Here is a 25,918-nt window from a genome sequence, read left to right as displayed (position 1 = left end):
AGAGATGGATGGTGGAGATGGTTGTACAGCATTGTGAATGTGCTTAGCGTCACTGAACTGTACATTGAAAAATGGTTAAAATGATGATTTTAATATTATGTACAGACCTACTAGAGAATGGACTTGAGGATATGGGGAGGGGGAAGGGTAAGCTGTGACAAAGTGAGAGAGTGGCATGGACATATATACACTACCAAATGTAAAATAGATAGCTAATGGGAAGCAGCCACATAGCACAGGGAGATCAACTTGGTGCTTTGTGACCACCTAGAGGGGTGGGATAGGGAGGGTGGGAGGGAGGGAGACGCAAGAGGGAAGAGATATGGGAACATACGTATGTGTATAACTGATTCACTTTGTTATAAAGCAGAAACTAACACACCATTGTAAAGCAATTATACTCCAATAAAGATGTAAAAAAAAGATTAAAAAATGAATTAATGAATGATATTGAGGAGATGGAATAAAATCTAGAGTATCACTGGGACTAACACGTGACCAAGAAAACGGTGCTTGCGAAGGAAGAATACTAAAAAGAGGGATATAGCCTTTCTTACAACATTATTTTCACTGATTCTATTCCACCTCTGGGAAATGATAAAAAATAATGAGTACTCCTATAAGCACTGACTTTAGGGAGAAGGTAGGAATAAAGTAAAGGAAGGGCATTTCAACCAATAATTTAATGGTAATCAATTTCCCCAATTCGGGTGACGCCAGGGACCATTTATTTGTATGTAAGGGATGTGAGTGTGTTGGGGATTGCCTGTAAAGATACAATGTAGGAAGATACATTAGGAAGTGGTCAGAGATTTCCAAGACTGAGGTTTCATTTAGTCGTTCATTCACTCATTCATCAACAAATACTGATTTAGGGGTTTTTATGTGGCAAGCATCATTATAGGCACTTCGATATATCAATGAATAAAATACTCAAAGCCCCTGTTTTCAAGGAGCTTATAGTCTAGTGGTAAGGCAAGGGAAGTAAAGCAACATAAAATTTTAAAAATGTGTCAGTGGTGAAAAGTTTTATAGAGAAGTAAAAATTTACCAGGTGAAGAGTGTTTCCAGCAAACAAACAAGCAAAAGGAAAGAAAGAAAGAAATAGATGTTTAGACGGATAGATGAATGGATAGATAGATGGATGGATGGACAGATGGATGGATGAAAAAAATGAATGAACTGGGGGTGAAAAAAAAGAAGACTACATAAAAAAACAACAACCAAATATGTGTAAAACCTGGAGGTGATTAGGTGAAACTAAAAGTAGTTCACCATGGCTGGGATCAGTGGGTGAGGGAGTAGTAACAAAAGACAAACCTAGAGAGGAAAATACATACAAGATAATGAAGGACCCTGTAATTAGAATTGAGAAATTTTAATTTTATCCCAGAGGCAACGGGGATCCTCTGAAAACATTTAAGTATGTATGTTGAAGCTGTGATGGGATCAGATTTATATTTTAAAAGCTGGACATTATACGTAAAATAAACTAAGAAGTCTGAAATTGGAGAGAAAAAGGATGACTGGCCAGGGACAATGGAATCTGACACAGTGTGTCAGGAACATTGAAACTACTGTAAGTTCCCTGGGTTTTCTTTTTGGTTCTTATTTCACAGACTTAGAGCTGAAGAAGCCAGCAACGCAGAAATGCCAACAGAAGCAGAGAACAAAAGCTTGAACAAGGCTACTCTTTCTAGCCAAAGAACCAAGAAGAGGGCAAACTAGCAAGACAGAAAAGTTTTAGAAAATAACCACTCTGCTCAAGTTAAACACCACAGAAAACACTGTGGCCTGATGACCACCTGTGTCAGTGAAAGACAAGTGAGGAACTAGATTTCCAATCACATGAGGTTTTAATGAAGTGCCCAAACACACCGCAAGGGTAATTAGAGAAGGGGGTCCAGGATTTTCAACCCCCTTGGCTGGTAACAAGCCCCTTCCCACACACAGTGTCAGTGGAGACCACATGGGGAACCAGGACTTCCATCTCCACCCAGCATTAATGAGGATCTCCCCCTTCTCCCCATTGGGGTGGTATCAGAAAAGAGTAAGAACTTTCACCATTGCCCAGCAGTAATAAGGCCACCCCTGTCACAGTGTCAGTGGAAACCAGTCAGGGGGCTGGAACTCTCATTCCCTTCTAAGAATAACAAGGAGCCCTTCCTTGGGTGTCAAGGGAGGTCAAGTGGGGAAACTGGATTTCTACCTCAACCTGGCAGTAAGGAGATGGCAATCCCCTTCCCACTGCTGGAATGGTGTCAGGAAAAACCAGCTAAAATGGAAGGTTTAAATAAGATCCAGAGTCATTCATCAAAAATCACTCATCCTACCAAGAACTAGAAAAATCTCAACTTGAATGAGCAAAGAAAATCAATAGATGCTGACACCAAAATAACAGAGATGTCAGAATAATCTGACAAGATATTAACACAGCTATAATAAAAATGCTTCAATGAGCAATTATAAACATAGTAGAAACAAATGAATAAGTAGAAGACCTGAGCAAAGATACAGAAAGTCTCAGCAAAGAAACGGAAGATTAACAAAGAACAAAATGGGAATTTTATAAATTAATAAAATAAAAATATTGGTAGATAGATTCAGCAGCACAAAGGAGGGATCAGAGAGATCAGTGAACTGGAAGGTATAACAATAGAAATTAACCAATCTGAATAACAGGAAAGAAAAAACAGAATGGAAACAAAAATGAACAGAGCCTCAGGGACTTGTGTGATGATTTACAAAAGATCTTACACTCACATCATCAGAGTCCCAGAGGAGAAGAGAAAATAGGCAGGTCTGTAAAAGTACTTAGAAAAATAGGGTCTAAAAAAATTCCAAAATATGGCCAAGACTCATAGACTGACAGATTCAAGAAGATGAACAAACACCAAACAGAATAAACCCAAAGAAATCCATGCCAAAACACACCATTAAACATCAGAATACTACAGAAAAAACTTGCAAGCAGCCAGAGAAAACTTCTTGCATAGGGGAAAAAAATACTCAGAATGGCAGTGAATTTCACCTCAGAAAACATGAAACTTAAAGGAAGCAGCACAGTATTTTTCAGATGCTAAAACAGAAGAACTATCAATCCAGGTTCCTATGTCCAGCATAATATTCTTTAGGAATAAAGGGAAAATCAGGACATTCTCAGATGAAGAAAAATGAAGAGAATTTGTTGGTAGCAGACCTACCTTTTAAAGTGGCTCAAGTAAGTTCTCTAAACACAAAGCAAACAACAAAACAAGGAACTCAGTAATATCAGGAAGGAAGAAAGAGCATCATGTAAAAATATGGGTAAGTAGAATAGAACTTTTTTCCCCCCTTAAGCTTTCTAAATTATACTTCATGGTTTAAGGAAACATTATAACCTTGTCTGATGTGCTTCTAAAACATCTGAAGAGGAAATAATTGAAACAATTATATAATAAACAGGAAGAATAAACAATTGTCATCAACATAAAATAGACTGTTATATTTTATATATGCCTCACAGTGACCACAAAGCAAAAACCTTCGGTAGATAACATGAAAGAGAAGGAAATCAAAGCACCACTACGGAAAATCATCAATTCACAAATTGATGAGAGGAAGAGAGGAAGAAATGAACAAAGGAACTATAAAATAGCCAGAAAACAATAAGATGACATTAGTAAATCCATACCTACTCAATAATTATTTTAAATATAAATGGATTAAATTTTCCAATAAAGACCTCAGGTGGCTGAATGGATTAAAAAAACAATACCCAATTATATGCTGCCTATAAGACCCACTTCAGCTTTAAGGACACACATAGGCTCAAAATCAAGGGATGGAAAAAGATATTCCATACAAATGGAAACCAAAAGAGAATAAGGGTAGCTACACTTTTATCAGACAGAAGAGAGGTTAAGTCAAAAATAAGAACAAGAGACAAAAAAAAAGTTTATTATATAATAATAAAGGGGTCAATTCATCAAGAGGACATAACTATTAAAAATTTTTATGACCCCAACATTGTAGTGCCTAAATAATATTAAGTAAATACAACATATCTGAAGAGAGAAATAGACAACAACACAATAATAGTAAGGGACTTCAATATTATACTTTCAACAATGGATACATTATCTAGACAGAAAATTGATAAGGAAACATTGGACATAACCTATACTTCAGAGCAGATGGATCTAACAGATATATACAAAACATTCCATCCAACAGCAGCACAATATACATTCTTCTCAAACACACATGGAACATTCTTCAGGATACATCAAGTTAGGTTACAAAACAAGTCTTAACAAATTTAGAAAGAATGAAATCATACCAAGGATCTTTTCCAACCACAAAGGTATAACACTAGAAACCAATAACGGGAAAGACTGGAAAAATTCACAGAAATGTGGAAATTAACACATTAGTAACCAGCCGGTCAAAAAGAAATTAAAAGGGAAATTTCAAAAAAAAATCTTGAAACAAACAAAAATGGAAAAAATATACCAAAACTTTTGGAATGCAGCAAAAGCAGTTCTAAGAAGGAAGTTCATGGCAATAAACACCTACGGTAAAAAAACAAAACAAAACAAAACAAAGAAAAACAACCCTCAGACACCTAACTTTACACTTCAAGCAACTAAAAAAAATAATAAGGATATTTATATCAATCCTTCTCAAACTCTTTCAAAAAATAAAAGAGGGAATACTCTCAAACTCATTTTATGAGCCCAGCATTACACTGATACCACAGCCAAAAGCAAAAATCAACAAATGGGACTACATCAAATTAAAAAGCTTCTGCACAGCAGAGGAAACCATAGACAAAATTAAAAAGCAACATATGGAAAGGGAGAAAATGTTTGCAAATCAACAAATATTTGACAAGGTGTTTGTGAAAGTTAATAAAGGGAAGTCTCACTAAAATGGAGTTGGAGGGCCAGAAGGGGGAACTCTCACACAGTAACTCTCTTCGTCAATTACAGGAAGAACTGTCAATTACAGTTCCAAGAATGGAATCATCAATTACAGGCCCCAACAGGAAAGACAGTACATCACATCTCCTATAAGAAATCAACTACCCCAGGAACTAAGCCAATGAGAAACCATCTTCACCCTGAACTCTCACTTTTCTCCAAAGGACTTCCATTCAAAACAACCTTTCCTGACTTCCTCATTTTTCTCTATAAAATGTTCCTCACTTTGTTTGTTAAACTTGCCTATGATTTTTGCCATGGCTTGCTTGTTCCAAACTGCAATTCTCTGCTATTCCCAAATAAACCCATTTTTTCTGGTAAAATAACTGACTTTTACTTTTAAGATCAACAAGTTGATACAGAAAATGTACAAAGAACTCATAAACTCAATGGCAAAGAAACAAACAATCCTATCAAAAAATGGGCAGAGGAGCTGAAAAGACATTTTTCTAAAGAAGACATATAAATGGCCAACATGACAAGGTGCTCAACATCACTAATTATCAAGGAAATGTAGATCAAAACCAAAATGAAACATTATCTTGCACCTGTTAAAATGGTTTTCATTCCAAAGATAAGAAATAAAAAGTGTTGGCAAAGATGTGGTAAAAAGGGAACCCTTGTGTACTATTAGTGAGAATGTAAATTGGTGCAGCTACTATGGAAAACAGTATGGAGAGTCCTCAAAAAATTAAAAATAGAACTACCATATGATCCAGAAATTCCACTTCTGGAATTGTATATATACAATAGAATACTTTTCAGCCACAAAAATAAATCTTGCCATATGTGACAATATGGATTGGATCTTGAGGGCACTGTGCTAAGTGAAATAAATCAGACAGAGAAAGACAAATACAGTAAGATCTCACTTACACGTGGAATCTAAAACAAAAACAACAATAACAACAAACTGAACTCACAGATATAGAGAAGACTGGTGGTTGCAAGAGACGGGGGTGCAGGGTGGGTTAAAGAAGGAAAGATGGTCAAAAGGTACAAACTTCCAGTTATAAATAAATACTGGGGATGTAATGTACAACGTGGTGCTATTATTACAGTTAATAATACTGTATTGTATATTTGAAAGTTGCTAAGAGAATAGATCTTACAAGTCCTCATCACGAGAAAAAAGAATATGACTATATGCAGTGATGGAAGTTAACTAATCTTACTAAGGTGACTATTTCACAATATATACAAATATTGAATCATTATGTTGTACACCTGAAACTAAGATAATGTTACGTGTCAATCATATCTCATTAAAAAGCCAAAAAACAAAAGAAGAAAACAAACTAAAAACCCAGGCAAAGGCAGTATAAAAAAAAAAAAGAAAAATACAACAAAGATGAGTATCTCTCATGTATACAGAGTAAAAATTCCTGAACAAAACAGTGGAAATAGAATTAATATATAAAACTAATTATACACCATGACCAGGCATGTGCATATTCCAATGATTCAATATTTCAAAATCAACCAATTTAATCCACCATATTAACAGGTTAACTAAAGAAAAAACAAAACACACATGTTCATATCAATCAGTGCAGAAAAAATATTTGACAAAATTCAAACTCATTCATGATAAAACCCTTAGAAACACAGAAATAAGAGGAGAGCTTCTAAATTGATGAGAGTATCTATAAAAGGCCTACAGTTAATCTTACAATTAAAGGTGAAAGACTTAATACTTTCCCTCTAAGATAGGAAAGAAAACCAGGATGTCTGTTCTCAACACTCTTCTTCAACGAAGTACTGCAAGTTCTAGCCAGTGAAATAAGGGGAAAAAAACCCAAAACATCCAGATCAGAAAGGGCAAAAGAAAACTGTTCCTATTTGCAGATGCATGATGGTCAGCACAGAAAATCCCAAGGAATCTTAAGAACAAACAAACAAAACGAAAAACCAAAAATCCCTCCTAGAACATATAAGTGAGATAGACTTATGTAAATAGGTTTTTCCGAATCCATATCACTTCTTTGAAGTGATATGGATCACTAAACATCCTAGTTGTGTCTTGTGTCTCACTGCTGTTTTAGTGCCAAAAAACTCAAATACATTCAGTGCCACTGATAATGTTTTAGTGTTGATATCAAAGCAAAGTAAATGATTCTACCTATCATATTCCTAATCTAACTTAGTTTTAAAAAGATAAAGCTACAGAAATTTGATAAAGAGATGTTTATTAGGAGGACAGCCACTTAAAAAACAGAACAGCATAAATCATGCTCAAATTTAAAATCTCCATGTGCCTTAATATTGCATTTTAAATAATACTTTTTGTAAAAGACACTGGGTTAGATCCTTCTTTTCTTCACTCATTTTGGCCTAAAACTACTTTTCTAGAGAGGTCTGACTATTCTAGCTAAAATAGTACCTTCTCTCTCTCTCTCCCCTTACACTTACTGAGATCATGTGATGCCTCTAAACCCTGCAGAAGGCTCCCATTTCACCCACAGAACAAACCAAAGACCTAACAGTCAGTAAGACTCCACTGATCAGGCAATGAGCCCTCTCCATCTGTTTATTTCTCTACCCTCATGTCCATCCATTCCACCTGCTTGCTCATTCTGCTCTAGCCTTGCTGTCCTTTTATGTTTTATTTGAACTCATGAGGCACATTTTGACAGTAGGGCCTTTGCACTGGCTGATCCGTCTGCTTGTAACATGTGTTTCCCATTTAACTGCATGGCTAGGCCCCTTAACTCCTTCAATATTTTTCTCACATGGATCACACTATTTAAAATTATAAAACACCTCATCTTACACTTTTGACCCATTCTCCTAAATCTTTTCTATTTTTAAGCACTTATCACCTTCTAACATACTGTATCATTTACGAAGTTACATAGTTATTGTTTAATGTCTGTTGTTTGCCCTCCACCCCAACAAGGACAAAGATTTTTATCATTTTGTTTAGTACTGCATCCCAAGAGCATAAAACAACACCTAGTAGCTACTCAATAAATATTTGTTGCATGAATGGAATAAACGAATGAATGGATATAATAGGCATATCAACAATTCAAAATTAATTTTAATTAACCTACACTGAAAAATGAACTACTCATATAAATGTTTTGCCAGACAAATATCCCAAATGAATAGGTCCTCCAAAAAGTCATCTTTTTTCACTTAATTCTGGGTAAGGAGCTCCTCCTGTGTACTCTCTATGTACCTATGTTTATTTTTCTTCTGGCCTTTTCACATGTACTGCAAAAAACTATTTGTTTATCTTTTTCCAAGACCAGAACATGAACTCCTTGAAAGCAGAACCATTTTATTTGCTTTTCCCTCACTGGCACATAGCTCACATCATGTAACACATAACAGGTACTCAATAAATGTTTTGTGCGTGAATAAAACATTTAAAAATATCTGCGAAACAGAATTAATAATGAATCACAGAAATTTACCTCTTAGTTGTTTCCTTAGCTTTTCAATTTCTTCTTTTAAGTTTTTGATTTCTAAATCTTTACTTGCTGTTAGGGGACCATCAGCAGTTGAATACTGCAGAGCCTGGACAGTCTGTGTTGACTCTTTAAAAAAAAAAAGAATAAAAGAAAGAATGAAAAATATGCTCATACTCTAAATTTTAAAAACTAAGAGCAATATATTTCTTTCTAGAGAAATCCTTATTTAATTGTACTGATCGAAGCATATACCTACTGACAAAAGCATGTAAACACATTAAAATTAAACCACAAAACTCCATTGCATGTTGTTAAAATTATATGTAGGAAACAGTCTACCTTCTAATATGTGAGGTTTTCAGTTTTAAATACTGTTGGTACATTCTGCCAGTGAATCAACTATTCAGCCCCCTTTCATCCTAGCATAAAATGTCATCATGTGATAACCCAACAACGTATGTCAGATGATGTATGAAAAACTGAGTCTGGTGTATGAAGAGAGGTTTAGAGATGTTAATATAGAATATGTGTAAGTGCTGGCCTTCCAAATTTTATATATGAACACTGAGGCCCACCTATTGATGACTTGGCTCATCTACTTAGTTAAAATAGGGATTATTCATTTAACTTGTGGTTCTAATTAGAAGATGCAAGGTACTAAAGAAACATTAAATCTAGTGAAGCTCATTCCCAGATACCACATTAAAAAATGTGGAAAAAAAAGAAATGGTCCTAAAACAGTTACTCTGCTAGCTTACAGAGGGACCCCAAATAGTAAATCTCTACCTCACCATAATTTTTTGTTAGTACAAATCATTTACTGACCGCTTTAGATTACTAATATTATTTATATATTGCTTTACATAACTTATATATTTATATTATTTATATATATATTTAAAACTCCAAGGGACTGTGACCTTCAGAGGATGGAGATTTTCTCATTTCTCTTCATCGTCTGTACAGAGGACAGTATCATGATATTCATATGCATGGTGGTCAATAAATATTTGTTAATTTGAATTAAAGATGTAAGATATACCATCTTGTGCATTCAATCATGATCTTCTACATCCAGTAAGTATTTCTTACACATTTTCTTTCGGTTCAAAACATGTTGAAAACTGGTACTTTCTGTATTTATTATTTTTAAAAGAATATCCTTCTTTTTTTTAAAGACATCTAAGTTGGGAGCAGAAAGTGGGGAGAATTAAAACATCCACTGGACATTAGTAGTTTTTTTCCTTCTACACCCCACACACTGCAGGGTATGGAGGTGGGATAGGTTTCCTTCCTCCTCTTTGTCACCTCTGTCCTCCCTATAAATCTCAGGTCTGCTAAAATGCCCATTACTTGGGTTTTTTTTTTTAACTTTTTATTTTATATTGGAGTATAGTTCATTCACAACATTGTGTTAGTTTCAGGCGTACAGCAAAGTGATTCCGTTATACATATACATGTATCTATTCTTTTTCAAATTCTTTTCCCACTTAGATTTCTACAGAATATGAGGCAGAGCTCCCCGTGTAATACAGTTTGGGACTGATATGTACCCACTGCTATATTTAAAATGGATAACCAACAAGAACCTACCATATAACCCATTACCTGTTTATTACAGTTATCCACTGCCCTTCCTTCCATTACAACTCTTTTTATTATTATTTTTAGTGACTTTAACAACAAAAGAGACGATCTATCCAACTGGCTTCACAGGCACACAAACCCCTTATGCAGACACTGTTGAGGCTGTTTACCCAGCAGCTACCCCTCTCTTCCTGCCTGTGCACCAAATTCAGGTATCAGGCTACAGTGTGCTTAGGCAAGGTAGGGTCAGCCAAAAGGAAGATGGCTTCCATCAGTCATGCCAATCTCATTCTACATTGCCAGGACTGGTTAAGAATTAGGCACGTGAACTAGTTAGAATGAATGGTACCTTGAGAGGTCCCATTAAGTGAGACATGTATGAAAGGAAATGAACCTTCCTTTTTTTTTTTTTTTTGGTCTTTGGATGTATGAAGTCTGGAACTTTGACAGTAATGTGGAATCATGAGGGAAAAGCCAAGAAAATCACAGAGAAGCTAACCCTGATAAGAGCACAGAAACTGTGTACTTCTGATTTCTTAAGTGAGATAAGAAATCTGTATTATTTAAGAATTCTATTACTTGCCGCCTAAAACAACCTAGCTGGTAGACGTCTCTCCAGCACAACCACCAAATCTATTGGTCATGCCCTAGACCTGTGGCTCTGACCTTACTTAGAAATGTGCATGGGTGTGGGGGTGGGGAGGTGGGGAATGGAGGTTGGGGTGGGCTCCTAGGAGACTGCTACAGACTTTTACTGTCTGGGGACCAATGTGAAACAGTCTCTCACATCAAAGAATTACCCTGCCCCAAATGCTTGTAGTTCACCTACTGAGAAATGCTACTGTAGATGCTGTCATTATTAATAACTATATAGCCTCCAACATCCTGATTTCAAGTAAATACTCTCTATCTCTTATATTTACAGTTTAACTTACTCTAGGGACCCCTTCAGTAATTTTTCATTCCCACCAAGAGTGCCAATCCACTGTTCCTAACACTATTTCCTTTTCTCATTTCTTCCTTATTTATCCAGGTTAGATTCCTTGGTCCATCACTACTACTGCTTTGCATACACACCTTGGATTTCTTTGCTCTTCTCTCCTCCACTGTACTTAGCCCAGAAGGCCCCAGTCTTTCCTAAATCCTACTCTCCTTCTACTCCGTGCTTTCACCTTAATAGCTGAAAGTGACGGAAGAAAGCCCAACCATTCAAAATTCATGTCTAAATAGTTTGGCAATGCCTGATGCCAACTAAAAATTGGCACTTGCCATCTGCCTCTAACAGCCGCTGACCTTCAACACCCCCTGAAAGGAGATCAGGGTGGAGATCAAGAATGAGGCACTCAGTGCTCTGGGAAACACTGGCAGAGCAGGTCTTCAGATAATTTTCAGGACAAAATTTTACGAGCCCAATTTCTTGCATCTTCTCACATCTAGAAAAGCACTAAAATCATTAACCATGACATCTGCTCCTTGTGACTAGCAGCAACCTTCTGCCAAAATGTGTGCTTCACTGCATGTACCCCTCTTCACTAAAATCATATATAATACTTTCCCCCCTACCTCTTCGGAGCAGTTTCTCAGAGCTACCTGAAATGCTGTCTCCCAAGCTATAGTCCTCATTTTACCCCAAATAAAACTTGACTCACAATTCACACATTGTGCATTTTTTTCAATCAACACTGGCAATCCTAAAATATTTCCCTAGTCCATTCACTCCTCTCTCTTCTCTAAACTTACCATTTCACATCTTCTCTTTTTCTTGTCAAAAATCTAATAGGAAAAAATCCCAAAAAGCTAACACATTCTCTACCTTCCTTATTCTCAGCTGATGACCCTGCTTTGTATTTGATTTATCATCTGTTTCCTCAAAGTGGAATGTGAGCATTGAGAGGGCAGGTATTTTTTTCTTTTTCTGTTCATTATTATATCCCCAGTCTGTGCAGAACAATTCCTGCCTAACTGGTGCTCAACAAGTAGCTAACAATAGATGAATCAGCTTAAAGTGTTAACCTATGCCACTGTAAGAAATGAAACAGGTGTTAGTACCAAAGGCAACGATCTAGTATTTTCTGGGTTTGTTTTGGGCAAAATGACACCAACTGTATGTAATGACACTCTCTAAGAACAGATTAAAGAATTTAAAACATCAAAAAAAAACCTGGGACATAGGAACTTCTCATTCAGAATAGGATGGAGTAGGAAGTAACAGGTCATTGCTCTATCACTCCTGTTGCAAAAAGTAAAAATACACTATATAATTTGAAAAAAACTTATTTTTACAAACATCATGTATCTGGGAAAGCAAAGAGAACTAAGTAAAATACACCAGAGAGGGATGAGCCATTCTAAGGTGAAAAGGCCATGACAGCTGCCTCTTACCTCACCTCAGAATCTTATCCAATTCTGTGAGCACATGAATTGAGGGATAGTACGCTGGAAAATAAATGACAAATTCTGGAGAATGGGTGGGCTGGTGCAACAGTTTGGAAACTTCAGGATCCCTAAATATGCAGTGGTATTTTCCTCATGGTATATTTGCTGTATCTGGAGACTGTATGGGAAGTTAAGAAGCTTCTAAAAGTCAGACCAAAGTCTCCTACAGTATTGAAGTATTTCAGAGACAAAGTCTTGCTTGAGGAAAAGAGCCTATTTCAAACACATGGCCCATCTAGACATTTGCCAAATTTGAAAGTGGCATGGGGTAAGAGTCTGAAGGTCAGAATAAATCTCTCACAGTTGATAGAGCAAGTCCAAACCAGGTTCCAGCTAGTTTTCCTTCATGACATTTGAAACCAGAAGTAGGTTGAATCTAATCAAAACTGCAACCCAGCCTTGTCCTAGTTCAATTCCTGATTGGACCAAAAAAAAAGGGAAAACCCTCTCTGGAGTGAAAATAACATAATAACATCATTCTCTATGTTATTTTTATTCATGATATTTGTCATACAATAAAAATCGAGACATTTGGAAAAGCAGGAAGGTGTGATCACTAATCAGAAGAAAAAACAGAAAGACAGACACACGCAGATGGTTCAGGTGTTAAAATTAGCCAACAAGACTTTAAAATAAATATTATCAATATGTTAAAGAAAACATAGGGGAAAAAAGACAAAAGAGTGGGAAATTTCAATGCAGAACGGAAAACTATAAGAATGAATCAAATGATTATTCCTGAACTAAAAGAGACAATATTTGAAATTAAGACTCATTGAATGGGCTTAACATCAGAACAGATACAGCAGACGACAAGACAAATGAACCTGAAAGCAAGTGAGTAGAGAATATCCAAATTAAGCACAAAAAAACCTAAGAATGGAAGAAACAGGACTGAACATAAAATGAATGTGGGGCACAGTCCAAGATATATGTAATTGGAGTCCCAGAAGAAGAAGCGATAGTGAATGGGGCAAAAGAAATATCTACAGAGATTATGCTTAGAACTTTCCAAAATTGATGAAAGATATCAATCAAGATTTCAGAAGCTCAGTGAATCCCCAACAGGATTTTACATTAATACGAAAAAAGCTACACCCAGGTAGATCATAGCCAAACTGTCTGAAAGTGAAGTTAAGGAGAAATACTTAAAAGCAACCAGAGGGGAGGAAGAAAAGATACATTCAAGAGACCAAGATTAATAGCTGGCTGGCTTCTCAAATATAATGGAAGTCAGAAAACAATGAAATAATATCTATAGAGCATTGAAAGAAAAAACTGACAAGCTAGAATTCTAACCCAGCAAATATTCTTCAGAAATGAAGGCAAAATAAAGACATCTAAGGCAAACAAAAACGGAGAGATTTAGTTATAACACACACAATCATAAGAAACACTAAAGGAAGTTTTTCAGACTAAAGAAAAATGATTCTGGATGGATACATGGATCTCTAGAAAGAAATAAAGAACACAAAAAGAGTAAATTTGTGGGTAAATAAAAAGATATTTTAAAAATTAATGAGTAATAAGTATTTAAAGCAAGAATAAAATAAATGTATTGAAAGGTTTACAACACAGATAGAGGTAAACTATAAAACAACAACAACATAAAGGGCTGTTATAAGGGTCTTATACTGTTTGTGAAGTGGAAAAATAAAAATTATTTAGAAGACATGTAAAGACCTAATGGGAAAAAAGGGCAAGAACCTACACAAGACTGAATATCCAAATGAACAGTAAATATTACTTATTAGAGAAATATAAATTTAAAATCAAAGCAAAACTCCACTATACAGATACCAGAATGGCTAAAATTTAAAAAGCTGACAATATCAAGTTCTAATGGGAATATACAGCAAGTGAAACTCATACATTATTAGTGAAACTATTGATGCAATCACTTTTTTTTTTTTTGCGGTACGCGGGCCTCTCACTGTCGTGGCCTCTCCCACTACGGAGCACAGGCTCCGGATGCGCAGGCCCAGCGGCCATGGCTCATGGGCCCAGCCGCTCCGCAGCACGTGGGATCCTCCCGGACCGGGGCACGAACCCGCATCCCCTCCATCGGCAGGCAGACTCCCAACCACTGTGCCACCAGGGAAGCCCTATGCAATCACTCTTGAAAACTCTTTGGCAATATTTTCTAAAGCTGAAAATATGCTATCCTATGACCCATAAATCGTACTCCTAGGTAGATATCCAAGAGAAATAACTACATATGACCATCAAGAGAAATATATAACAATATTCACAGAAGCTATGTTCATAATAGTCTATATCTGGAAATAACTCAAATGTTCAACAACAACAGCTTAGATGATATGGTCTCAATACCTGTGGTCCCCCACCAAATTCATATGTTGAAATTCTAACCCCAAAGATGATGTTATTAGGAGGTGGGGTCTTGGGAGGTATTTAAGTTACAGTTATAAGGGCGGAGCCCTCATGAATGGGATTAATGCCTTATAAAAGAGAACCCACAGGGATCCCTAGCCCTTTCCACCAGGTGAGGGCACGGCAAGAAGGCGCTGGCTATGAATCCTCACTTGACCATGCTGGCACTTTGATCTTGGACTTCCAGCCTCCAGAACTGGGAGAAATAAATTTCTGTTGTTTATAAGCCACCCAATCTGTTGTATTTTTTAAAATAAAAGTCAGGGGTTTCCCTGGTGGCGCAGTGGTTGACAGTCCGCCTGCCGATGCAGGGGACACGGGTTCGTGCCCCGGTCCGGGAAGATCCCACATGCCGCGGAGCGGCTGGGCCCGTGAGCCATGGCCGCTGAGCCTGCATGTCCGGAGCCTGTGCTCCGCAACGGGAGAGGCCACAGCAGTGAGAGGACCGCGTACCGCAAAAAAAAAAAAAAAAAAAAAAGTCAGAACTCTGACATTGGATAAATTTTTTTAGTATTTGTATACAATGTAACACTAAACAGCAGTTAAAAGAAAAGGAACTATTGATATTTACACTTGGAAAACCATGTTATTAAAAAAAGAGACACAAATGAGAACATACTGTATGAAACCATTTATATGAAGTTCAAAGGTAAAATTAATTAATGCTGAAAAAATTTAGGATAGTGTTTACTTCAGAGTTGTATGCTACAAACTGGGAAGGAGCATGATGGAACCTTATCCTACGCTAGAAATGTTCTATATACTGATTGGGGGGCAAGTTACATAAAAGTACACTAATATAAACACTTACGGGGCTTACAATTTAAAGTGAGTACTTGCACACTTTATGCATATCACCATTTAAAACTCAAAACTGAGTGACATCAGTATCATGCCCCTATGGGTCATTCCTTTTTCCTCTCCCTTCCATTTACAACTAATTGGACATCTATAACTGAACAAAATTGCTTCTGCACAGCACACCAGGACACCAGAGATACATCCATATGCGTATCCAAAAGTGGGTAGACTGGACCTCAGAGGAGGCTGCAGATCCATGGTACCGGCAACAGTGACCTCTCTAGCACAGGAGGTAGAAAGTGAAAGTGATGAGTGAAAGTGCTGGGCTGTGAAGGCTGTGAGGGCTGTAGCTGGAGGGACCCTGTTGCTTTTCAGCAATACCCGGATTTCTGAGGGGGGTTGGGGGAAGGGTGGGAAGGAAAGAAGGCAGACAAAGAGAAATGAAGGAATGCATTTCCTACTGTCTGTCCACAGATTTCTGGACTCCTCCACTAAAAAGCCCCAGGTCCTAAGCATACACCTCCTACACTCTGCCAACAGCTTTTACCATGCACACACTCCAAACTTCAGTGGAGGGTCATCTCTGGTAAGAGAAACCCAAAATTTGTGATATAGTGCCACCTTCTGGAAAACAAAAGAAAGTCTTCTGATTGCCCAGCTGCTGAACTTAGAATCAAAGTAAAGCCTTACCTAAATAAGAAAGGTGTTTGCTATTTCAAATGTCATGGCAGAGGCACAGTTCATGAAACACTATGAAAAATCATGGTAACGCAGTATCCCAAAAAAATGACAATTCTCTAGGCAACCAACTCAAAGACACAGAACATTGTAATCTAACTGATAAAGAATTCAAAATAGTTGTTATGAAGAAATTCAACAAGCTACAAGAAAACTCAGAAAGGCAACTCAGTGAACTCAGGAATAAAATTAATGAACAGAAAGAGCACTTTACCAAAGAGATTGTAATTATAAAAAAAGAACAAAACAAAAATTCTGAAGCTGAAGAATTCAATAAGTGATATGAATAGTGCATTAGAAAGCACTGGAAATAGAACAGATCAGATGGAAGAAAGAATATGCCATATGGAGGAAAGGAATTTAGAAATGATTCAGGTGGAAGAGGAGAGAGAACTATGTTTCTTTGTTTTTTTTTTTTTTTTTTTTTTTTTGCGATACGCAGGCCTCTCACTGCTGTGGCCTCTCCCGTTGCGGAGCACAGGCTCCGGACGTGCAGGCTCAGCGACCATGGCTCACGGGCCTAGCTGCTCTTCGGCACGTGGGATCTTCCCGGACCGGGGCACAAACCCGTGTCCCCTGCATCGGCAGGCGGACTCTCAACCACTGCGCCACCAGAGAAGCCCTCCTTTTTTTTTTTTTTTTTAAGTGAAGAAACCCTACAAGAGCCATCAGACTCCATTTAAAAAGCCAAAATAAGAATAATGGGTATACCAGAAGGAGAAGACAGAGAGAAAGGGGCAGAGAGTTTATTTAATGAAATAATATCTGAGAACTTCCCAAACCTGGGGAAAAAACCGGACATACAAATCTATGAAGCCAATAGAACACTTTGCTATCTCAATGCAAAAAAAAGACCTTTTCCAGCACACATTATAATGAAACTGTCAAAAGTACAGTGGAAACTAACACAACATTGTAAAGCAACTATACTCCAATTAAAAAAAAAAGTCAATGCTAAAGAAAGAATTTTAAAGGCAACCAGGGAACAAAAGAAAGTATCCTCCAAAGGAAGCCCCATTTGGCAATAAGCAGATTTCTCAGCAGAAACTCTATAGGCCAGGGGAGAGTGGAATAACATACTCAAGGTATTGAAAGATAAAAGTTGCCAGCCAAGAATACTCTATCTGGCAAAGTTATTCTTCAGATATGAAGGAGAAATAAAGGCTTTCCACATAAATAAAAGCTGAGGGAGTTCACCACCACTAGACCTGTCTTACAAGAAATGCTGAAAGGAGCTCTTCAAGCTGAAACAAAAAAGTTGAAAGTACACAAAACTCTGATTAAGGTGATAAATAGACAGTCAGAATTAGAAAATTGTAACTGTATTTTACAGTAGTGTGTTAAACAATTACAGCATAAATGTTAAAGAAAAAGAGCATTAAAAATTACCGTACTACAATTTGGTAGCAAATTCACAGCATAAAAAGTGATCATCTGTGACATCAAAAATCTAAAAGGAGATGTAAAAGGATGAAACCTTTACAGGTGAATGAAGATAAGTTGCTATAGGCAGAAAAAGGACTATTTTATCAATTAGATATTTTATGTAAACCTCATGGTAAAGACAAAGCGAAAATCTAAAAGAGAGACATGAGATGTAAAAAAGGGGACAGTGAGCAAATCACCATGGAAAATCATCAACTTACAAAGGCAGACAAAAAAAAGAAGGGGAAAAAAAAAAAGAACCAATGGAGATACAAAATAACCAGAAGGCAAAAGACCAATGGCAATAGTAAGTCCTTACATACCAATAACCACCCTAAATGTAAAGGGACTGAATTCACCAATCAAAAGGCACAGAGCGGATGAAAAAAAAATCAAGTTCCAACTATATGCTGCCTACAGGAGACTCATTTCAGCTCTAAAGACAAGTAAGCTCAAAGTGAAGGGATGGAAGATGATATTCCAAGCAGAAACCAAAACAAAGTGGGCGTGGCTATACTTATATCAGACAAAATATACTCAGGCCAAAGACAGTAACAAGAGACAAAGAAGGTCATTATATATAATGATAAAGGGGTCAATAAATCAAGAAGATATAACAATTGTTAATATATATGCTCCAAACACCCGAGCACAGAAATATATTAAGCAAATACTAACAAACCCTAAGAGAGAAATAGACAACAACAGAATAATAGTAGGGGACATCAATATGCCACTTTCACCAATGGATAAATTGTACAGCCAGAAAATCAATAAGGAAGCGTTGGAATTGAACCATCTTTAGAACAAACAGATTTAACAGACATATACAGAACATTCCTTCCAGCAGCAGCAGAATACACATTCTGCTCAAGTGCACACAGAACACTCCCCAGGATAGATCATATAGATCATATGACAGGACACAAAACACATCTTTACTAACATAATATTGAAATCATACCAACTATCTTTTCCGGCCACAATAGTATGAAAGTAGAAATCAGTAAAGAGAGGAAAGTGAGAAGACCTACAAATATGTGGAAGCAAAACAACATACTTCTGAACAACCAACGGGTGAAAGAAGAAATCAAAAGAGAAAAAATCTCAAATTAAAATGGAAATATGACATATCAAATTTGTGGGATGCAGCAAAAGCAGTTCTGAGAGGAAAGTTTACAGCAATAAATGCATATATTAAGAAATTACAAATATCTCAAATAACCTAACCTTACACCTCAAGGAACTAAAAAAAGAAGCCCAAATTAAGCCCAGAAGGAAGGAAATAACAAAGTTCAGGACAGAAATGAATGCAATAGGACAAGAAAAACTACAGAAAGGATCAACAAAACTAAGCTGTTTTTTTGAAAAGACAAACAAAAATGACAAAATATCTAGACTAAGAAACAAAGAGAAGACTCAAATAAAATTAGAAATGAAAGGGGAGACATTACAAGTGATGCTGTAGAAATATAGATGCTCATAAGAGACTAATATGGACAGTGTATGCCAAGACATTACATAACCTAGAAGAAACTAACACATTTCTAGAAACACAACCTATCAAGATTGTAATCAGGAGGAATTAGAAAATCTGAACAGACCAATAATGAGTAAAGGGATTGAGTCAATAATCAGAAACCTCCCAACAAAGAAAAACCCCAGGACCAGATGGCTTCACTGGTGAATTCTACCAATCATTTAAAGAATAATTAACACCAGTCCTCAAACTTTTCCAAAATACTGAGGAGAAGGGAACACTTCCAAACTCATTCTATGAGGCCACCATTACCTTGATACCAAAACCAGATAAGGAGACCACAAGAAAACTACAGTTGACCCTTGAACAACACATTTTTGAACTGCACAGGTCCATTTATACACGAATTTTTTTCAGTAAATGTGTACTACAATACTACATGATCCCCAGTGGTTGAGTCTGCAGATGCAGAACCATGGTTTCAGAGGAATGACTGTAAAGTTATATGCAGATTTTTGACTGCATGGGGCTTGTGCCTCTAACCCCTGTCTTGTTCAAGGGTCAGCATTAACCAATATCCCTAATGAATATAGATGTGAAAATATTAGCAAAATATTAGCAAACCAAATTAAAGAACACATTGAAAGGATTATACGGGGCTTCCCTGGTGGCGCAGTCGTTAAGAATCCACCTGCCAATGCAGGGGACATGGGTTAGAGCCCTGGTCCAGGAAGATCTCACATGCCACGGAACAACGAAGCCTGTGCACCACAACTACTGAGCCTGTGCTCTAGAGCTTGCAAGCCACCACTACTGAGCCCACGTGCCACAGCTACTGAAGCCCACATGCCTAGAGCCCGTGCTCCACAACAAGAGAAGCCACTGCAATGAGAAGCCCACACACAGCAACCAAGAGTAGACCCTGCTTGCCGCGACTAGAGAAAGCCCGCGTGCAGCAACGAAGAACCAACGCAGCCAAATTAGTTAATTTTTAAAAAGAGTTACAAGTTTCATGATTATAGATACATTCCTTCATTCACTAAAGGAATGCATACATTGTATATAACGTATAAACATTATTGCAACCATTGTATATAAGTAAAATACGTTGTATATAACATTTTTTGGAGAAAATAAAGCAGGAAAGTGGGAGGGGTGGGGGTGGTGGGACGAGGTAAGGCAGGGAAATCAGTTAGGAAGCTATTGCAATAATACAGATGAGAACTGAGAAAATATGGCAGGGCATCATATAAAGTGCAGTAGGATAAGAAGGGTTCCATTTTTCTTGGTAGTTCTATTTTCCTCTCCCAGAGGTATTTATTCCTACATTTTATATACATACATATATACCTGTGGGAAACAAATGCTATTTTGCTGTTTACTGTTAATTGTGTGAGTTTACGTAAATGGCATTATACTGTATTCTGTATAAATTTCTACAACTTGCTTTTCTCCATTTAATAAAAAATTTCTTTTCAAGATAAAACAACCACTTATAATAAATAGCATCTACACTGTGAGTCCAATACAAAAAAGGAAAATATTATCTTTAAAATGTATTTACCTTGAAGCTTTCTACTAAGTTCAAGTTTTTCCTGTTCAAGGCGTTTAATTCTTCTTTCATAAGCTTCGGTTGCTAAGTTGTTATCTAGAGTTCTCTGAACATTAACATCGAGATCCAGTGGAGCGGGACCAGCTGTAACTCTTAAACAGCTCCGATCAGACAGAACACTGAAAAAAAGGGGGAAAAACGTGGGTTTACACTGAAACAATAAGTTTGAAGAGAAAAAGATAACCTTTTGAAATTCATTTAAAACATCATTTGAACATCTAGTTATAGCTAGCCATCTGGAGTGATTACAAAACATATTTTTTGCAAAATCACCATAAACAATTCTCTAGAAGCATTTTTGAAAATGAAAACTTAAATAGCCCAAATTCTCTTGAATTTATTTTAATAACCACAAATTATAAGATGAAGTTTGCTGAAGGGTTATTGGTAGCTTAAAACAATGTGACCACCTAAGTGAAACAGTAGTCAAAAGCACCAACCATGGTCCTCTTTGGAATTCAAAAGTGAAATGCCTTCATAAGCTACAAGGATATGCTGTTCAACACAAACAATATAGCCAATACTTTATAATAACGATAAATGGAGTATAACCTTTAAAAATTGTGAAGCACTTTATTGTACCTCTGTAACTTATACTATATTGTACATAAACTGTATACGTCAATTAAAAAAACTTTTAAGTGAAATGCTTTCTTTAATTCGATACAATTTAATTAAAAACATTTGAAGTGCTGGACATTCAGCAGTGAGCAAAATGAACAACACCTGCCCATGGAGCAAGTTTTATATTCCAGTGGCAGAGACAAAAATAAACAAGTAAAATATGCAATACATTAGACAGTGTTATATGCTAAGGAGAAAACATAAAGCAGGAAAGGGGGAAATGAAGTATTAAAGCGGAGTAAATAAAAAATGTAGATAAAGTGGTCAGGAAAGCCATCACTCAGAAAGTAACTGAATAAGTCCAGAAGGAATAAGGGGACCCGCCAAGGAAACATGAGAGGAAAGAGCATTCCCGGCAGATGAAATAGAAGTACGAAAGCCCTATCAACTATACTTCAATAAAATAAATTAAAAAAACAAAGAAAAAAGAAGTGCAAAAGCCCCGAGACAAGAGTATGTCTGGCACGTTCACGGGCCAGAAAGGAGACCTGTGTGGCTGTGAAGTGAGCAAGGGGAAGAATAGTAGGAAATAGAATCAGAAAGGTAAAGTGAGCCAGTCTTGTAGGGCCCTATAAGAACTTTGGAGTTAAGATACGAAGCCACTGGAGTTGGGGGCAGTGAGAACTGGTCCTGAAGAGGGGAGTGACATACTCTTGACTTATCTTTTAGCAGGATCACTCAGATAGGTTCAGAGAAATATAAGAAATGATGTTACAAACATCTGAAATAGGTGATTAAGGGAGATTTTAAGTAGAAGTGAGGAGAGAGGCCTCAGCTGAAAATACACATTTAGGAGTCATCAGCAAATAATACCAGAGCACCAGAGTATAAACAAAAAAGATCCACAGATGAAGTGATAGGACACAGGGAGATTAGGAGGAATGTGGAGAATGAGAAGGGGTGGCCAGAAAGGTAAGGAGAAACGAGGCAAGTGCTCTGGAAGCTAACAGGAGAGAGTGTTTTAATGGGAAGGAGCCGGGACAAATGAGATGAGACTAGGCAAATAAGTCAGACTAGGACTGAGAAATGATTGCCAAACTTATCAACATGGAGGTCAGTGGTGACATGGATAAAAGCAGTTTGCATGAAGTGACGGGACCATAAACCTGACTGGAGTGGTGCCAAGAAAGAAGAGTATGAGAAAAATGGACAAAGTACAGACAACAATTTGAAGTAACTCTCCTACAATTAAGAGCAGAAAAATGGTTGGTAGCAGGTAAAGAAAGTTAGATTAACAGTTTTTATATTTTGCTTTAAGACGGGAGAAAAAACTGCATGTTTGTGAGCTGATGGAAATGATCTGTTATGCAAATGACACAGAAAGGGAAAAATGTATGATGTAACAGCGATGCGCTAGAGTCGGTAAGAGAAGACAGAAGGGATGCGGCTTAGCTAGGGAGATCACACCATTGTCATCCGTAAAAAGAAGACTACACGGGTCCAGCGGTGTGAAGGTGGTAAACGTGGTGATGGGAACTTGGGGGAGTTGTCTGCTGATCGCTTCAACCTCTCTGTGAAAGAGGAAGCGAGATCATCAGGTGAGACTAAGTATGACAGGGGTTTTAGAGGAAAAGTATAAAGTATGAAATAGTTACCTAGGAGAGTGGAAGAGTGAATACACTAGGGTAACACAGTATATTTGCCAGGCAGCAATAAGTGGCACCTGAGGTTGTTAATCATGAACTTAAAGTGGGACCAGTAAGAATGGACAGATATTTTTCTCTAGACACTTTGAAATGCACAGGTATAGGCAGAAAACGGAACTGTAATAATGAATGTCAACTTAGCAAAACCAGTGTTACAGAATAACAGTCAAGGAATTGAGGGGGCACCCAAGGAGTGACTATAGTCATTCTCAATGATATTTAAGGAAAGGTAAGGAGGAAAGAGAAGATATGAGTGGAATGAGGGTCAGCGAAAAGAATGTTAAGATCAGTGGGTTGAAAGCTCTGATGCTTGACACCTATAAAATATTTATTCAATAGTATGGGACTCTTCTAATTCCTGCCCCATTGCTAAGAGTTAGATTCTGAGCTCTCTATTTGTCCTCCAAAATGAGTTAAGATTCTTATATGTTCTATTCACTTTGTAATGTCTAACTTTTTCCAGCAGTAGCTTCACCCTTTTTCTAAAAAACTTTTTACAAGGCTCTCTTATGCATTATATTTTTTAAAACCTCAATTCATTTTTAATTTGACCCAAATCATCCAAATCATGTTAACTTTTCAAACTTACCAGCTACTAGTATATGTAAAACCAACAAATGGCAGATGGTGACCAGAAAACGCAGTATGTGTTGGTGGGGGCATTGTTTCCTAAAGGAGGAAAAAACATCTGGTAAGAAATGAATAACTATAAACTGCAGGCTGGGCTATAAATGTTACCTGTCAACAGCAAATAGGTGGCTGACCAATTTAGAAACACTGCTAAGTTTGGTGCAGACACTTAGTGATAAAACATTTAGACCGTAAATACTGCTGTTGTAGAATTCTAATAAAATGAAAAGAAAGATTTAAAGTCTGACAGATATTGAGAGTAGAACCATTATTCACGTATTCCATATTTGCAAATTTGCTTAGTCGCTAAAATTTATTTGTAGCCCAAAATCAGTATTCACAAATACTTTTGTAGTCATTTGCAGACACTTGCAGAGCAAAGAAAAAGTTGAGTTGCGCTACGCACATGTTACCATCTGGAGTTGAACAAGGAGACATATGCCTTCTTGTTTCAGCTCTCATACTATAAACAAGTGGGTTTTTTTCAATGTCTACATGTGCCACATTTTCCTCATTTTTGTGTGTTTTACAGGTGATTTTGCTATCTAAAATGGCCTCCAAGAGCAGTGCTGAGATGCCATCTATTGTGTCCAAACAAGAAGGCTGTAATGTGCCTTACAAATGTGTGTGTTAGACACGCTTCATTCCAGCATGAGTCACAGTGCCGTTGGCCATGAGTTTGACATCAATGAATTGACAATATATGTTAAATAAGGTGTCTTTAAATAGAAACACACATCAAACAAGGTATTGTGTGGCTAATGTATTGCACTGATTGGTTGATGAGAACATTGTGACCAGAGGCTCACAGGAACCTGACTGTGTATTTCCCCTAGGAACAATGGTTCAGGATTCACTAATACAGTATTTGCAGCAACTTTACTGAACATAACTATAGCAAATAGTCAGAATCAACTTTACTGTGTATTTAATTTGGAATGACTCACAATTCCTGTTAACAGTAAATGTAATTCTTGTAATAAAAAAAAACTGATGAGGAAACTCCATTTAATTCTTTCCTGTGAGGTTCAGTAAGGAAAGTATAAGAGAAGTTCTTATCTGTCTTGAATATGGTACTTACTGAACAGTGAAAAGTAAATTCTTAGTGCAGAATTAAACCCATAAGAAATAACTGAATAAAAATGGAAGTTCAAAATAAGAAGGCTAAGGACCTACTGTATAGCAGAGGGAACACTTCTCAATACTCTGTAATGACCTATATGGGAGAACAATCTAAAAAAGAGTGGATATATGTATTTGTATAACTGATTCACTTTGCTATATAGCAGAAACTAACACAACCTTGTAAATCAACTGTACTCCAATAAATTTTTTTTAAAAATTAAGAAGGCTAAAAAGACAAAAGAAAAAAATTGTGTTATTTCCCTAAATTTGAATTTAATATAACCTAATGGTTTAGAGCAGAGGTTGACAAACTATGCTGGCCTGCTTTGGTATGGCCCACAAACTAAAAATGAAGGACTATTTGGCTAATCCACTGGTCACCCACCTGCCGCAAACAGAGCTATAACTTTAGGTTAATAAGGCTATAGATTTTCTCTCACCATTCATTTCCTACCAAGTTTGCTATTTTTAGCGGCAACACCACTGGGCATAGATATTTAGCTCTACAATCAAGTCAGCTCCCTCTGTCAGCAAAACGGCTGGTTTTTACAAGCAGCTCCATGCTAGCAGTTCTACCGTCCCCATTAAGCTGAGGGAAAAGTTGGGAGGGCTGTTTTTAACCAAAGTTCAACAGTATTTCATGAATAAATGCTTCTCAATTTATTTACCTTGGGTTATTTATTAAGCCCTGAAATGGTTGTTTTTGACAATTTTGCCGAGTTTCAAGGTGGTTTTTAAGGAGAGATTTGCCAATGTCTTCACTCTGCCATCATGAAGTCCACTTTTTAAAGCATCTAATTTGTCCTCTTTTTTTTTTTTGCGGTACGCGGGCCTCTCACTGTTGTGGCCTCTCCCGTTGCGGAGCAACAGGCTCCGGACGCGCAGGCTCAGTGGCCATGGCTCACGGGCGCACGTGGGCTCCTCCCAGACCGGGGCACGAACCCGTGTCCCCTGCATCGGCAGGCGGACTCTCAACCACTGCGCCACCAGGAAAGCCCCTAATTTGTCCTCTTCTTAAGAAACCTAATGACATAACT

General features: G+C 37.1%; 1 protein-coding gene across 1 annotated transcript in view; it reads right to left on the bottom strand.

Moving 5' to 3' along the window:
- CDC42BPA (CDC42 binding protein kinase alpha) overlaps positions 1–25,918 on the bottom strand; it is a 345,595-nt gene that overhangs the window by 137,867 nt on the left and 181,810 nt on the right. Inside the window, 3 exon segments of the mRNA XM_032632745.1 lie at positions 8,387–8,509; positions 20,809–20,975; positions 23,716–23,795. Of these exon segments, the coding sequence (XP_032488636.1) occupies positions 8,387–8,509; positions 20,809–20,975; positions 23,716–23,795 (370 nt within the window).

Source organism: Phocoena sinus, chromosome 1, assembly GCF_008692025.1.
Source record: "Phocoena sinus isolate mPhoSin1 chromosome 1, mPhoSin1.pri, whole genome shotgun sequence".
Lineage (NCBI taxonomy): Eukaryota > Metazoa > Chordata > Mammalia > Artiodactyla > Phocoenidae > Phocoena > Phocoena sinus.
Note: the sequence above shows the minus strand (reverse complement) of the source record. Positions and strands in the feature narration are given on the sequence as shown.